This window comes from Echiichthys vipera (genome assembly GCF_963691815.1).
Source record: "Echiichthys vipera genome assembly, chromosome: 9".
Lineage (NCBI taxonomy): Eukaryota > Metazoa > Chordata > Actinopteri > Perciformes > Trachinidae > Echiichthys > Echiichthys vipera.
The window spans coordinates 31,437,227-31,451,699 of NC_139834.1; the positions used below are offsets into that span (position 1 = coordinate 31,437,227).

Sequence of the window (14,473 nt, forward strand, 5' to 3'; positions counted from 1 at the left end):
AGGAAGCACTCGCTGATGATACACAATTATATTTGTCGATCAAACCAGTGCATGTGAATTAAGGAATTAAAAAGCTAAGATAACTAAGAAAACTAAGATAAAACTGAAGTTACTGTACTTGGCCCCGAAGGCCTCCGAAACTCAATAGCTAAAGATATTGTTACTCTGGATGATGTTGTGTTGTCCTCCAGCACCACAGTAAGGAATCTGGGTGTTAGTTTTGATCAGGATATGTCCTTTGATTCTCATATAAAACTAACGTCAAGGACTGCATATTTTCACCTGCGTAATATTGTGAAAATTAGGAACATTGTGTCCTGGATAGGGGTTGGACCCTATTCTTCTCTGGAGTTGCCCAGGGTTTGGGGGCCGGGCAGGTGTGGGGATACTCACAAACCCCTGGCTAAGCGCCGCGGTGTTGGAGTTCACTCGAGTGGATGAGAGGGTCGCCTCCTTAAGCCCCCCCTACCACCTTAGGTGGTAGGGGGGGAAACTCTGACTGTTGTTTGTGCATATGCACCGAACAGCAGTTCAGAGTTTTTGGCCTTCTTGGAGACCCTGAATGGAGTTCTGCATGGAGCTCCAGTAGGAGACTCCATAGTTCTGCTGGGAGACTTCAACGCTCACGTGGGCAATGATGGAGACACCTGGAGAGGCGTGATTGGGAGGAACGGCCTCCCTGATCTAAATTCGAGCAGTCGTCTGTTATTAGACTTCTGTGCTAGTCACGGATTGCCTATAACTAACACAATGTTCGAACATAAGAATGCTCATAAGTCTACGTGGTACCAGAGCACCCTAGGCCAAAGGTCGATGATAGATTTTGTGATCGTATCATCTGATCTGATCTGAGTTGGGTCAGAGAATGGGGGAAGATTCTGGACGGATCAGGTAAGCCCAAACGATTAGTGTGGGTGAACTGAGAAAGTCTGGAGGAGGCCCCTGTCCGAGAGATCTTCAACTCACACCTCCGGCGGAGCTTTTCTGGCATCCCTGTGGAGGTTGGGGGTAGAACCGGAGTGGGCAATGTTCAAATCTTCCATTGCTGAAGCTGCAGCGGTGAGCTGTGGCCTCAAGGTCTTGGGTGCCTCAAGGGGCGGTAACCCTTGAACACAGTGGTGGACACTGGTGGTCAGGGAAGCTATCCGACTGAAGGAGGAGGCCTTCCTGGATATGTTATCCCAGAAGACTCCGGAGGCAGTTGCAAGGTACCGACGGGCCAGAAGGGCTGCAGCCAAGGCTGTGTCAGAGGCAAAGCAGTGGGTGTGGGAGGAGTTTGGAGAAGTCACGGAGAAGGACATTCTGGCAGCACCAAGGTGCATCTGGAAAACCATTCGACACCTCAGGAAGGGAAAACGGGGAACCGTCCAAGCCGTTTACAATAAGGACAGGACGCTGGTGACCTCAGCTGATGAGGTAATCGGGCGGTGGAAGGAGCACTTTGAGGAACTCCTTAATCTGACTATCACGCCCTCTTTTGTAGAGGCAGAGCTGGAGGCTGTTGAGGAATCATTGTCAGTATCTCTGGCGGAAGTCACTGAGGTAGTCAAGCAACTCCACAGTGGCAAAGCCCCAGGGATTGATGAGATTCCTCCAGAAATAATGAAAACTTTGGGTTTGGAGGGGCTGTCTTGGTTGACACGTCTCTTCAACATTGCGTTGAAGTCTGGGACAGTGCCATGGGAGTGGCAGACTGGGGTGGTGGTTCCCCTATTTAAAAAGGGGGACCAGAGGGTGTGTGCCAATTACAGGGGTATCACACTACTCAGCCTCCCTGGTAAAGTCTACTCCAAGGTGCTGGAAAGGAAGGTTCTTCCTATAGTCGAACCTCAGATTGAAGAGGAACAATGCGGATTCCGTCCTGGACGTGGAACAACAGACCAGCTCTTCACTCTTGCAAGGATCCCGGAGGGGGCCTGGGAGTATGCCCATTCAGTCTACATGTGCTTTGTGGATCTGGAGAAGGCGTATGACCGGGTCTCCCTGTGGGAGGTGCTGCGGGAGTATGGGGTGAGGGGGTCACGTCTGTGGGCCATCCAATCTCTGCACACCCAAAGCGAGAGCTGTGTCCGGAACCTGCGCAGTAAGTCGGATTCGTTCCCGGTGGGGGTTAGCGTCCGCCAGGCGTGCGCTTTGTCACCAATCCTGATCTTGATTTTCATGGACAGGATATCGAGGCGTAGTCGTGCTGGGGAGGGGTTGCAGTTCAGTGGGCTGAGGAACTCGTCTCTGCTTTTTGCAGATGATGTGGTCCTGATGGCATCATGGATCAGTGACCTGCAGCCCTCACTGGATCGGTTCGCAGCCGAGTGTGAAACGGCTGGGATGAGGATCAGCCCCTCTAAATCTGAGGCCATGGCTCTCAAGAGGAAACCGATGGATTGCTTACTCCAGGTTGGGAATGAGACCTTACCCCAAGTGAAGGAGTTCAAGTACCTCGGGATCATGTTCACGAGTGAGGGGACGATGGAGCGTGAGTTTGGCCAGAGAATCGGAGCAGCAGGGGCGGTACAGCAGTCGCTCTACCGCACCGTTGTGACGAAAAGAGAGCTGAGCAGGAAGTTTAAGCTCTCAATCTACCGGTCTACTGGTCATGAAAGCTGGGTCATGACCGAAAGAACAAGGTCGCAGGTGCAAGTGGCCGAAATGGGTTTTCTCAGGAGGTTGGCTGGAGTCTCCCTTAGAGATAGGGTGAGAAGTTCAGCCATCCGTGAGGAACTCGGAGTAGAGCCACTGCTCCTTTGCGTTGAAAGGAGCCAGTTGAGGTGGTTCGGGCATCTAGTAAGGATGTCCCCTGGGCGCCTCCCTAGGGAGGTGTTCCAGGCACGTCCAGCTGGGAGGAGGCCTTGGGGAAGACCCAGGACCAGGTGGAGAGATTATATCTCCACACTGGCCTGGGAACGCCAAGTTAGAGCTGGTTAATGTGGCCCGGGAAAGGGAAGTTTGGGGTCCCCTGCTAAAGCTGCTGCCCCCGCGACCCGACCCCGGATAAGCTGTTGAAGATGAGATGTTATCCTGATTCAACCAGGTTTCAGTTAAAAATAAACAATCAAGATGATAATTAAATCATTGATTAAAAATCACCACTTCTCTCTAACCTATCATGCTTCTCCTTGATGAACTCAGCCAATTAGGTCGTAGCTGTCAAAATTCACCTCCAAGTCCCTGCAACATCTCAATTATCAGGACTTCTTCTCCAGTCTCAGTCGTCTCACCACCACCAGCCCCCGATCGCTTCAGGTTTCTGGGATCTACAATGTCTCGAGCCCTGTCAACACAGTCATCAAAAAGGCCCAGCAGAGAATGGACTTCCTGTGCCAGCTCGGGAAGTTCAACCTGCCTCCTGATCCAGTTTTATACTGCAGTCATCAAGTCTGTTCTCTGCACTCTAATAACTGTCTTGTTTGGATCGGCCTCCAAACAGGACAGGAACAGGCTCCAACGAACAGTCAGGTCTGCAGAAAAGATCATCGGTGCCAACCTGCCCACCATCTAGCACCTACATCTCCAGTCAGAGTCAGGAAACGGGCAGGAAAAATCACAGCAGACTCCTTCAGCCCTGGGCATCACCTGTTCCAACCCCTCCGGTAGGTGCTACAGAACACTCTGGAGGGGGGTTAACCTTTTTATGTTTTTAACATTTCCACTCTGGAGGGGGTTTACCTTTTTATGTTTTTAACATTTCCATTCTGGAGGGGGGTTTACCTTTTTATGTTTCTAACATTTCCACTCTGGAGGGGGTTCACCCTTTTGAGGTTTTTAAGCACCAAAAATGTTGTCTAAACAAAAGGCACATCTGATCAAATATTGTGTCGTTTGTTTATAAAATAAAGCCTTTTTCATGAGACATTTTTTTGGAATAAAACAAGTACTTATCACTTGATTAAGTGTCACACTTGATAACTGAGCAAACTTAATTCAGTGAAGGTTGAGAGAAATATAACCCAGGTACAGCTGATCACTGGGGGAACACTTGCACTCTTCACAAAGGCTCAATACAGTTTTTGCACCTTTATTTTTTTACATACATACATATGTTTGAAAGTTTGAACAGACTACAAACTACAGCAGCTACTGCATGCAGGTACTTTCACCTTCCGGAAGCAAAACACAAACACTTTGTGTAGCCCAGAGTAGATTTCAGGGAGAAAAAAACTCATCATACTAAACAAAACCAAAAAGCAGCAAATTGATAAAGTGCGTATGTTCACTCTTAAGGAAGTGTTGTACGACAGCCTCCCTGCTCACTAGGCAACACAGTGTATGGCTGTAATTTACAGCATGGCCCAATCAACCAGACCTTTACATAGTGAACAAATGTAGGCACATCCACTCTGGTGTCGTTTTGCCCCCCTTAGCATTTCCCTATTCTTTCCAATTGAAAGGCAAGTTATTAAATGACATTATATACACACATTTTAGAAACCAAGAGTACATTTTAATCTCAAAAAGGGGCTGTTGCTAGATTTGGCCACTTACATATGGCATCATATGTAGTTCATATGTGACTGACAGAGGGTGACAGACAGTTGATCTGCAGTAACAGGGTCTGGCATATTCATGTTGTTTTAGTGTACCTGACAAATCAAATTCCTTCTGAACTCCACATTGATGGTTTGAAAATGTAAACATTTTCCAGATGAGAACATTAAATGTAAGGTGTCAGAGCAGAGACCCACCCACGGAGGATTTTAAAGGTTCATAATAAATAACAGTGATGGTATTTCTGCAGAGAAGGAAATTAATAGTGATAGACCGATACATCGTCCAGCCGATATTTGCGTTTTTTTATATGTACCAGCATCGACCAATGCAGGCTGCTGCGTTTGCCGATAGTTTTTTCCCGGCATTATTTTCAGACAGGTGCCCACAGGCAGCTCTGTGTTGCCGGAGAAGTCAGTTAGTTTTAAGTGATGAAAAAAAAAATCCATATCTCCTGATCCCTAGAAATGAACATACACTCCTGTGGTCTCTCTCAGGACAAACTCTGATTGAGTCCTCAGACATATCTTTGGTATTTCTGTACTGACATTTGTTACTTAAAAGATGACATATGCTGATACACTATTCAAAATTTAAATGGTGAAAAGGTCAAATTTCTGATCTTCATTGTTTACTATGCTCAAATCTTTTAATTTTTTTCACAGGCCAACTGATTTGTCCTCGCAAGTAAATAGATGTAGGTTTCCTCTCAGAAGGAACAATAATGGAAATACACTGAACAAATAAGGCTATTCTACATGCAGGGTGAAGGGTTTATGTGTAGTTGATATCCTAATGTATTTTTATTTGAGTAATCATCCGTCAGTGTGTGAAGTCTCCACTCTGACACTACAAACAGCTGTGACAGGCTCAACAAAAATCAGTTGAACAGGTAAGATCAGTTCTAGTGCTCACAGAACTAAACTTTTAGAGTGAAAAGCAGTTTTCTGTCTATTCACTTTGATTGAAAAATTTGGGCATGTAATTACAACAGTGATTTTCAAGATGCAGCCTCCTGCTCCACCAAGATCATTTTGGCAGCTTCATTCTCTGAAAACAGACAGCTACATTTGTCAAATATAGTGCAACAACTGGAGGAATAAATGTTTCACTATCCCTTCATGTGAACAGTATTGCACTTTTCCATTGTTCAATAATGTATATACAAAATCAAATATACACAAGGTCAATGTGGCAGAGTTAATTTGATTAGATTTAAAAGACGACAGAGTTTCAGACAGAACCTTGTACAAGTCACTCAACAGTGCTAATAATCATAGGAGAGCACAGACTACCTGTTCTGGAGTCAGATCCATGAGCCACCTGGGGAGCTCAGGCTCATTTGCATCTCACTTCAACTGAACATGAAAGGTGAGTTCAAATGAAGCCTAAGGAAATACATTTCTCAAGTCTCAAGACCATTTTAATGCATGTTGTGACTTATATTTAATAGCCGATTCCCTTTTTAAACTTTATTTTTGTGTGACAAGTCACCAGCTGACCGCAGGATTCCCATTCTAAACAAAAAAGTCCACATATCCACAACTCACATCACTTATATCAGATATCCAAACTATACCTTGCATTTCTCTCTTCTGTTCACAACACTGTGGAGTATTTTCTCACATGAAACTACATAAGTGTGTCAACTAGAGGGGAAGCAGGAGTACCAAATGATCCTCTGGTGTTGCTTAGTCTCTCAGGTGGATGCTTTATTTGGTTTACTTGCTGTGGTGGAGGTACTGCTGGGTGAACATGTTGAGCTCACTGTCCAGCCAGCCTGCCTTGTTCCTAAAACCAGAAAACATACATATTATTATTATTACTACTACTACAACAACAACCCTGTTTTCAAAACACATTATGAATTAATAAATCATATTAAATGTTGAAATTAACTAATTCATCCATTAATTTTTCTTAAAAAATTATATGCACATTTTGACTTTGATGCCAGCAGCAGGTTTAAAAAAAATTGGGACAGTGGCAAAAAAAGAGTGTAAAAGTGGTGAAATGCTCAAAGACAACAGCTGGTGGAACATCCCACAGTTAATGAGGTGAACTGGTGACCAGTCAGTAACTTGATTGGGTCTAAAAAGAGCATCCGTAGAGACACGTTCACGGTTATTTTTTCAAAACAGAGACATGTCCCTGCGTCTGTGAAAGTCTGCACTAGAAAATAGTGACACAATTTAACAATAATGTTTCAACGTAAAATTGCAAAGAATTGGGGATTTCATCCTCTACATACAGTTGTTTCTTATTTTGTTTGACCGACTTCCTGCCACTCAAAGACGGGACATCGCAGCGGTAAGCGGGGGGCTTCATTGTGTGCTGCACTTGATAACTGCAGACACTAGGGGGCAGCAGTAAGCTTAAATCTGTTTACAGGATTGAAGAAAAATACACCCTCAGACCACAAAGTGAGTTACAATGACAGAGTGGTGCCATCCGTATTTCTGCATGTTGAATTCACAGGAAATAAGCAGAAGAAGAAGTAACATGAGTGACAGCTACAGCAAAGATGCTAAAGTTGGCTGTAAAAAATAACCGAAATCTGAGAGAACCGTGTCCTGCCATGTTTCTGGTGGCTCAAACTCACAGAACTTGATGTTGACTGGTGGACTGATATTCATCTTTTTTATCAGAATCAGAAAGACTTTAATAATCCCAGGGGGAAATTGTTTGTGTTTCAAACTCCAGCTTTACAAAAAATATATATATATTTATAGAAATATATAAATATATATATAAATATATATATATATATTTATAGAAATATATAAATATATATAGAAATATATATATATATAAATCTATTTATATATATATTTATATAAATATATATATATATATATATAAATATATTTATATATATATTTATATATATATATATATATATATAAATATATAAATATATATTTATATATATATATATATATAAAACATCAAAATTACAATGGTAATGTATATACAGATCAAAACTGTAATACTGTGCAAAGTACTGTACAAATGTGCAAAGAACAGATTGTTTATGATTGAATCCATTATTTCAGAGAGTAGGTGAAAGACTCTCCTAGGGATGCATTGTATAGTTTAATGACCATAAACAGGAAAGATTTCCTGCGGCGCTCTGTGGTGCATCTGGGTGCGAGGAGTTTTCTGCTGAAGGTGCTGCTCTGCTGGGCCAGTGTGTCGTAGAGAGGATGTGAGACATTGTCCAGGATAGACCGGAGCCTGGACAGCATCCTCCTGTCTGCAACGGTCGTCAGGGTGTCCCGCTCCTCCCCCACGACATCACCAGCCCTCCTGATCAGTTTGTGTCTGTTCTGTTGATATCTGCAACCTTCAGCCCACTGCCCCAGCATGTGACAGTGTAGAAGATCGCACTGGCCACAACAGACTCATAAAACATCCTCAGCATGTCTGGCAGATGTTAATGGACCTCAGCCTCCTAAGGAAGAAGAGTCGAAGTATACCCCCAGGTAAATATACTCCTCAACAGTCCACAGGGACCCCCTGGATGGAGAGAGGGGTCACAGGTGTTTTCACCCTCATCAGATCCACTATGAGCTCTTTTCTTTTAGTCACGTTGAGCTGCAGATGATTCTACTCACACCAAGTGACAAAGTTGCAACAGTCCTGTATTCACTTTCATCCCCCTTTCCAATGGAGCCATCTATTGCTGAGTCATCAGAAACTTCTGAAGGTGAAGAGAAAGGGAGAGAGGCCAGTCCCCAGTGGGGCCCCAGTGTTGCTCACCACCCTGCCAGACACACAGTTCTGTAGGCGTACATATAGTGGTCTGCCCACCAGGTAATCCACAATGAGGACACGATGGGGGCCTCCACCTGCATCGCAGCCATCTTCTCACCCAGTCTCGTCAACTGTCTGTCTATACAATGTGTAGGCTGCTCATAAAGCAAGTTTTATGGAAGAAGTAAAAAAAGCATCAACCAAATGGAGGCTGGTGCACTGTACATCACAGACCAGGAAGAAGCCTGGTGATTGAAAACCTTTAACAGGGACTGTGACTTGTTCTTTAATGTCGTTCATGATTAGCCTCACCACCACTCCATCCAAGAAGCTGTCTAGCTGTGTGTATATATATGCTAGGTGAGGTTCTTCGAGGGGTGGGCGATAAGATGATATTAGCTGGTGAAGGATTAGAAAGTGCTGACTATCGTAGTACAGTCTGTAGGGCACATTCCATCCACTGCTGTTCTATGCTCTTGCACAGACGCATCAGGTTTTTTTTCCCTCAACCAAATCACACTACTGGCTAGTCCACCTCATGCACCGCCCTAAAGTCACGGCGATCGACCAATAATAGCGAACTAGAGGCAGTGACCAGGATTGATGGTTGAAAAAATATAAACGAAACTACCAGGTCCTAACAGCACTCGAGCGTCAGACTATCGCATCAATGCTGTCTGTCCACACATATTCATAGAATTTGTGGAAAAAGCTGTAAAATATTCGCTTATTAAAACAGATAAATATCCTGTGAAGCCGCAGTTTCCTAATGTGTTTAACAAGGAGGCAGAGTCGTCACTTCACAGAGCACGCTAAATGCTCTGTTATATATTTTCTCTTTTGGGGCTATATTTTTTACATAGGGAAAAACTTTGGTTGCACTGTTCAGTCACTTGCAAAATAATTAAAAATCATGATAAAATCGTGATTGTGATTTTACTGTTAAAAAATTGTGACATGATATTTTTGTCATATCACCCACCCCTAGGTTCTTACCTCAGCAGCTTTGCCTTGCTCTGTAGGTTGTCCAGCAGCTCGATCTTGCTGTTCATGTCAGTAATCTCATCCTCGAGGTTCTGACGGGTGACATCTACCTGCTGGCAGAGCTGAGCAAACACACCTGCTAGCTCCCTGATAACCACAGACAGCAGCGACAAAACAGGGTTAGAAAACATGATAGAGATTCTTCAAGGTTTTCTTTCGAATCACTGATTTAACTGACATCATAACTGCTCTAAGGTAATGAATTTCTAATTGTTAGCATGCTCACTGCTGGACTTGGTGGCTGCAGTTGGATCCGGTATAGCTGACAATGAGTTGCAGCTTCTCGCTGGCGTAGTCTACAAACTGTCTCTTGAAGGCTCTCTCCTTGGCCTTGGTTGTCCAGGTGAGCCGCTCGTAGATGTACAGGAGTCCATACAGACCCACTGAGAGGGCGATCAGACGCCAGCCAACAGCCTTCCAGATCTGCACACACCAACAAAGCTTTAGGTCTGGCTGAATGCTCCTCTCTCTGATATCTACACACATTGAAACAGAATTTAGCTGCAGAAAGCCCTGTATGACATGAAGACTGTTGGATGATGGTTTGTCCTGGTGTACAAAAGCTATTCGAGGTAAAGGGCTTTAAGAATGAATGGAATAGGTAATTAACAATATAACTAGTCAAGACCCTTCATAATAAATGCAGGCATGAAAATGGGTTAGGGATAAAAAAGGTGAGAAGGAAGTGGAAGGGGGCATGCTACCCCTGGAAGAAAATTTGGAATATTATTTAGCATCAATCTGATGCATTTTGAGAGAAACATTAATCATTTTGAATATATATTAGAGTATCAATCTATATATATGTGGTCAGAACTGAACTGAACTATTGTGCTTTAAAAGAAATGAGACTGCCAACTTCTCTCATGAAATGCACAACAGCACAACTTTAACAGCGCAATCTGCCGCAGAATGAACAAAGCAAGCCCTCAAAAATCGTTTCCGGTTTGGCTGAGATGGTGAAATCCAAAACGCTGACAGTTACTGCATTATCATGGGTGGGGACTTCAATCTGGTGCAGGATGTGATACTTGACAGATCTTCTCCCACACAGATTACACTATCCAAATCAGCACACACAGTTAAAACATATGCATCACAGTTGAGAATTTCCAATCCTTGGAGGTTTAGAAACCCCCATGTTAAAGCTTTCTCCTTTTTTCCCCATGTACACCACACAGTCTCCCGAACTGATTTCTTCTTACTTGATAACAATCTCCTCGACTGTGTGAATGCATGTGAATATCACCCAATGGTGAATTTTGACCATGCTCCTACCACAGTTGACATTAGTTTTCCACGAGATACAATTCCATGTTCACGATGAAGGTTCAGCTCACACTTACTGTCGGATAGTAAGTTCAAAGATTTTGTTGCGACCCAAATCTGCTCTTACATAGAGTTTAGTGACCCCCTGTCGTCAGCAGTGGCACTCTGTGGGAAGCGCTTAAAGCTACTATTCAGGAACAAATGATATTGTATTTATCAAATGAGACACACGTAGTAGAGAGGCAGCTGCGACAATCCAAACAAAGCTTTTTTGAGCAGGGAGACTCCTGGCACAGCAGGCCCGCGCAGCTAGTGCTTCCAGACTAACTCTAAAATTCAACTACCGGACGGCAGCCACACGTCTAGTTCACAAACTTTCCTTATATGCTGATGACCTTCTCTTATTTATTTCAAACCCCACATCCTCCCTCCCCCCAGTTTCATTAATCCTGGATCAGTTTGGGCACCTATTGAGGTATAAGTTGAATATTCAGAAGAGTGAGTTATTTTTTGTCAACAACTTGGCGAGATCAGTCCCACAATCCATATTCCCCTTTAAAACAGCTGACAAGGGATTCAAATATTTGGGGTGTTTATCACCAGCTCCTTCAGGGACCTTTTTCAAAAGAATGTCCAGCCACTATTAGATAAATGCAAGTCAGACTTGTCTAGATAGGCAGGCCTCCCCCTGCCCCTTACAGGCCGGGTTAATCTTATTAAGATGGTCATTTTACCAAAGTTTCTTTATCTTATTCAGCATCTCCCAAATTGTCTTAACAAATCGTTCTTCACTAACCTAGACCAAAAACGTAATGCCTTTATCTGGCAAAATAAACCAGCCCGTATCAAAAAACATATTCTTCAACTCCCTAAACCTGAAGGGGGACTCCTTAATTTCCGCCACTACTTCTGGGCTTGCAACATCAATAAACTTATATTGGTTCAGCAGTGAAGGTGCAGACGTATACCCGCCCTGGGCTCATACTGGGATAACATCTTCTTCCTCCACTTTGGACTCTACGATTTGCTGACAGCTCACCATAACCGCTCATAAGGTCTCATCCAATCCGGTTGTCTTTAATACCATTCAAATTTGGATCCCTTTACGGCTGTATGAGAAAGGTGTTTTTACGTCCTTTGCATTTATGTTGGACAAATACAACCTGCCTAATAGCCACTTTTTTCGGTACCTTCAAATGAGACATTTGATCCAAAAGCAATTCCCACATTTTCTGAACCGCCCCCCTGAAGTTGAGATGGACCAATTCTTGTTTCTCAACGTACAACACAAATGACTGATATCTGTCATTTATAATAAGATTGCTCTTCTGAGCCCAGTCCCCACTGTATTGCCTAAAAATGCATGGGAAAAGGATTTGGGGGTTGGGGGGATATTAATAACAACCCATACCAAAGTTAAATATGCATAAACTTGGGCCAGCTGTTTGCCCCGTTGGCAGCCATCAACATAGCTGTAAATGTCTTAACCACAGCTGTGTGAAATAAAGTACTAATAGTCAACTATATGTTGCTGCACTGTCATACCAACATTATGTGCTACATAGAAAACATGAAATCAATTTATGTAGAACAGGACTTATTCATTTAATATATGTCTGCTTACGGAAAAGGTTTGCTTCACCACAAGTGTGAGCACAATTTTATTTCGTATTTTTTTGTGTGCGTTTCCTGCCTAAGATTGGTGCTGCCTCAGAGTGGCGGTCTGTGCGCACAGGTGTGTGTGTGTGTGTGTGTGTTTGTGTGCGCCCTCACCACGCCACCAACCACAAGGACACCCATTGAAGTACGTGAGGTAAGGGATGCAAGACCAGTCACCATGGAGACCATCAGCTCTTCCTGGGTCATGGAGCTTTGTGGGAAGGGAGGCATGCTGGTGCTGATTGGAGTTAGAGCCATGGGCCTAGGAACCTGCAGGGGGAACACAGCTGATAAGAGCACAGAACACAGTGGCTCAGAGTGTTACTGACAGTCTTGGGTGATAGTTGGCCCAAGCCTAATTCAGAGTAAACAAGGGTTGACTGAAGCATGACTATCGCATTGTTGTTAGTCAGTTCAGTAGAAATTGAGTTACACATCTGATGATTAATTGTAGGGAGAGAGTGCAGAATAAGCCTATTCAAAGGCACAACACAGCCATATAGAAGTTCTATTTATGACATTAACATGGTGGAGTGCACTAGGGCTTTCCCCGATAGAAGCTATTCTTAGTCGACTCACGCTCCACTATAATATTGACCAACTTTTTTGTTGATTCATTCATCAAATCGACGGATCTGTAAAGCTGAGTTTCTCCATAAAGCGATGTGCTCATTAGTTTCTTGGAAATAAGACATTCAGCATGAAAAATCCTAAAAAATGACTACCAAGGGTGCACTCACACTGTCCGTCCGTACCGTGCCCAAGCACGTTTCACGGCTAAAGTCTAGTTCGTTTGACCAGTCTGAGTGCAACCGTTGCTGGCCACAGCCCGTTTTGGAGAGGTGGGCTTTTGTAAAGCATGTTTGCACATATACGAGCATGAGCACGAGGCCTAAGGCGGTTCTGACGTCATTTTATGTGCGCCTGTTCGGACATACTGTAGAAAAAAGGACGGATCATGCGCGGACATTTAAAACAATGGCGTCGAAAGGTTCACGTTGGTGTGATGCGAAGGTGGAGTGTTTACTGCAGATTCGGTCGGATCAAAATATTCAAAAACAGTTGGACAAGACGCACAAAAACTCCGAGACTTATGGAAATATTTGTAAACAAAGCGGCGCATCGTGATGACGTCAATCAATGCGTGTGACATGTTACGGCGTGATGACGTATAGGCAGCAAGAAGCATTCGCCGAGGCCCAGGTAGTGCGAGTACAAACGGGCCTGGGCTGCGGGGGGAGAGGGAGGGGGGGACAAGTACCCTAAAGCACGGGGCACGGTATGGATGGACATTGTCAGTGCGCCCTCAATTGCTAAAGAAATCATGGTCAACAAAGAGGGACAGAGTGGCTTCATGCTCTCATTTTCGGTCCTTTTACAGTGCCTATAGAAAGTCATGATACCCTTTTGAAATAGTCAGGCTTTTTGTTTTACAGCCTGAAATGATAATACAAAGAAAAATATATTTTTCCAGCGTGATTTACACAAAAAAAAGAAAAACAAGAACAGCAGTGTTGGAAAAGCGATGAGTCCCTTTGGTATAACCAATCACCTTCCAGATTCCAGTTAATTGGCCTCCACCTGACATCAACTGTGGTGACTTTGATTACTTCAGAAAAAAATCTGCTGTTTCTTGAGGATTCCACTCCTAGTAGTTCATAGTAAGAGAAAGAATTCACCATGGTTGGAAAGATTCTTTCAAAAGAGCTCCAGGATAAAGTTGTGGATAGGCACAAGTTAGAAGAAGGATATAAAAAATAGTTCAAAGGCTTTAACTATCGCTCTGAGGACCATTCAGAGTATTGTCCAGAAGTGGATCCACCCAGACCTTGCCTATATCTGGCCGCCCCTCCAAACTGGAGGACCAGGCCAGGAAAAGATTGATCAGAGAAGCTACCAAGAGGCCCATGGTGATCTTGAAGGAGTTATAAGTCTTAACAGCAGAGGTTGGTCGATCTGTGCATGTGACAACAATTTCACAAGTTCTACAGGTATGGCAAGAAAGAAGCCTCTTCGGATAGAAAAATGAACACTGAGTCTCATAAAAAACATATTGAAGATTCTGATGCCATTTGGCAAAAGGTTATATGGTCAGATGAGATCCAAATTGAAGCATGGTAGTGGCAGCATTATTATTTGTTTCTCTTCAGCAGGGACTGGGCAGTCTGCAAGACAGAAGGGAAAATGGATGCTGCCAAGTCCACCCAAATTCTTGAGGAAAACTCTTGTCCCTCTGTTAGACACTAAAAAATGGGCAGGTGGT

The 14,473-nt window shown here is 43.8% G+C and overlaps 1 protein-coding gene across 2 annotated transcripts in view; it reads right to left on the bottom strand.

Annotated features, from left to right (window-relative positions):
- Positions 1–14,473, bottom strand: part of mfn2 (mitofusin 2) — a 45,279-nt gene that overhangs the window by 7,605 nt on the left and 23,201 nt on the right. Inside the window, exons 15-18 of one of the 2 annotated variants that reach the window (XR_014593345.1) lie at positions 12,325–12,480; positions 9,509–9,705; positions 9,235–9,369; positions 6,153–6,273 (exon numbers count right to left, since the gene is read on the bottom strand). Coding sequence is in view for 1 of the 2 variants with exons in the window: in XM_083920110.1 (XP_083776236.1) it covers positions 6,204–6,273; positions 9,235–9,369; positions 9,509–9,705; positions 12,325–12,480 (558 nt within the window). In the remaining variant the exon portion in view is untranslated. Of the gene's footprint in view, positions 1–4,004; positions 6,274–9,234; positions 9,370–9,508; positions 9,706–12,324; positions 12,481–14,473 lie in introns of those variants that run through there. The other variant, XM_083920110.1, reaches the window with a different exon arrangement.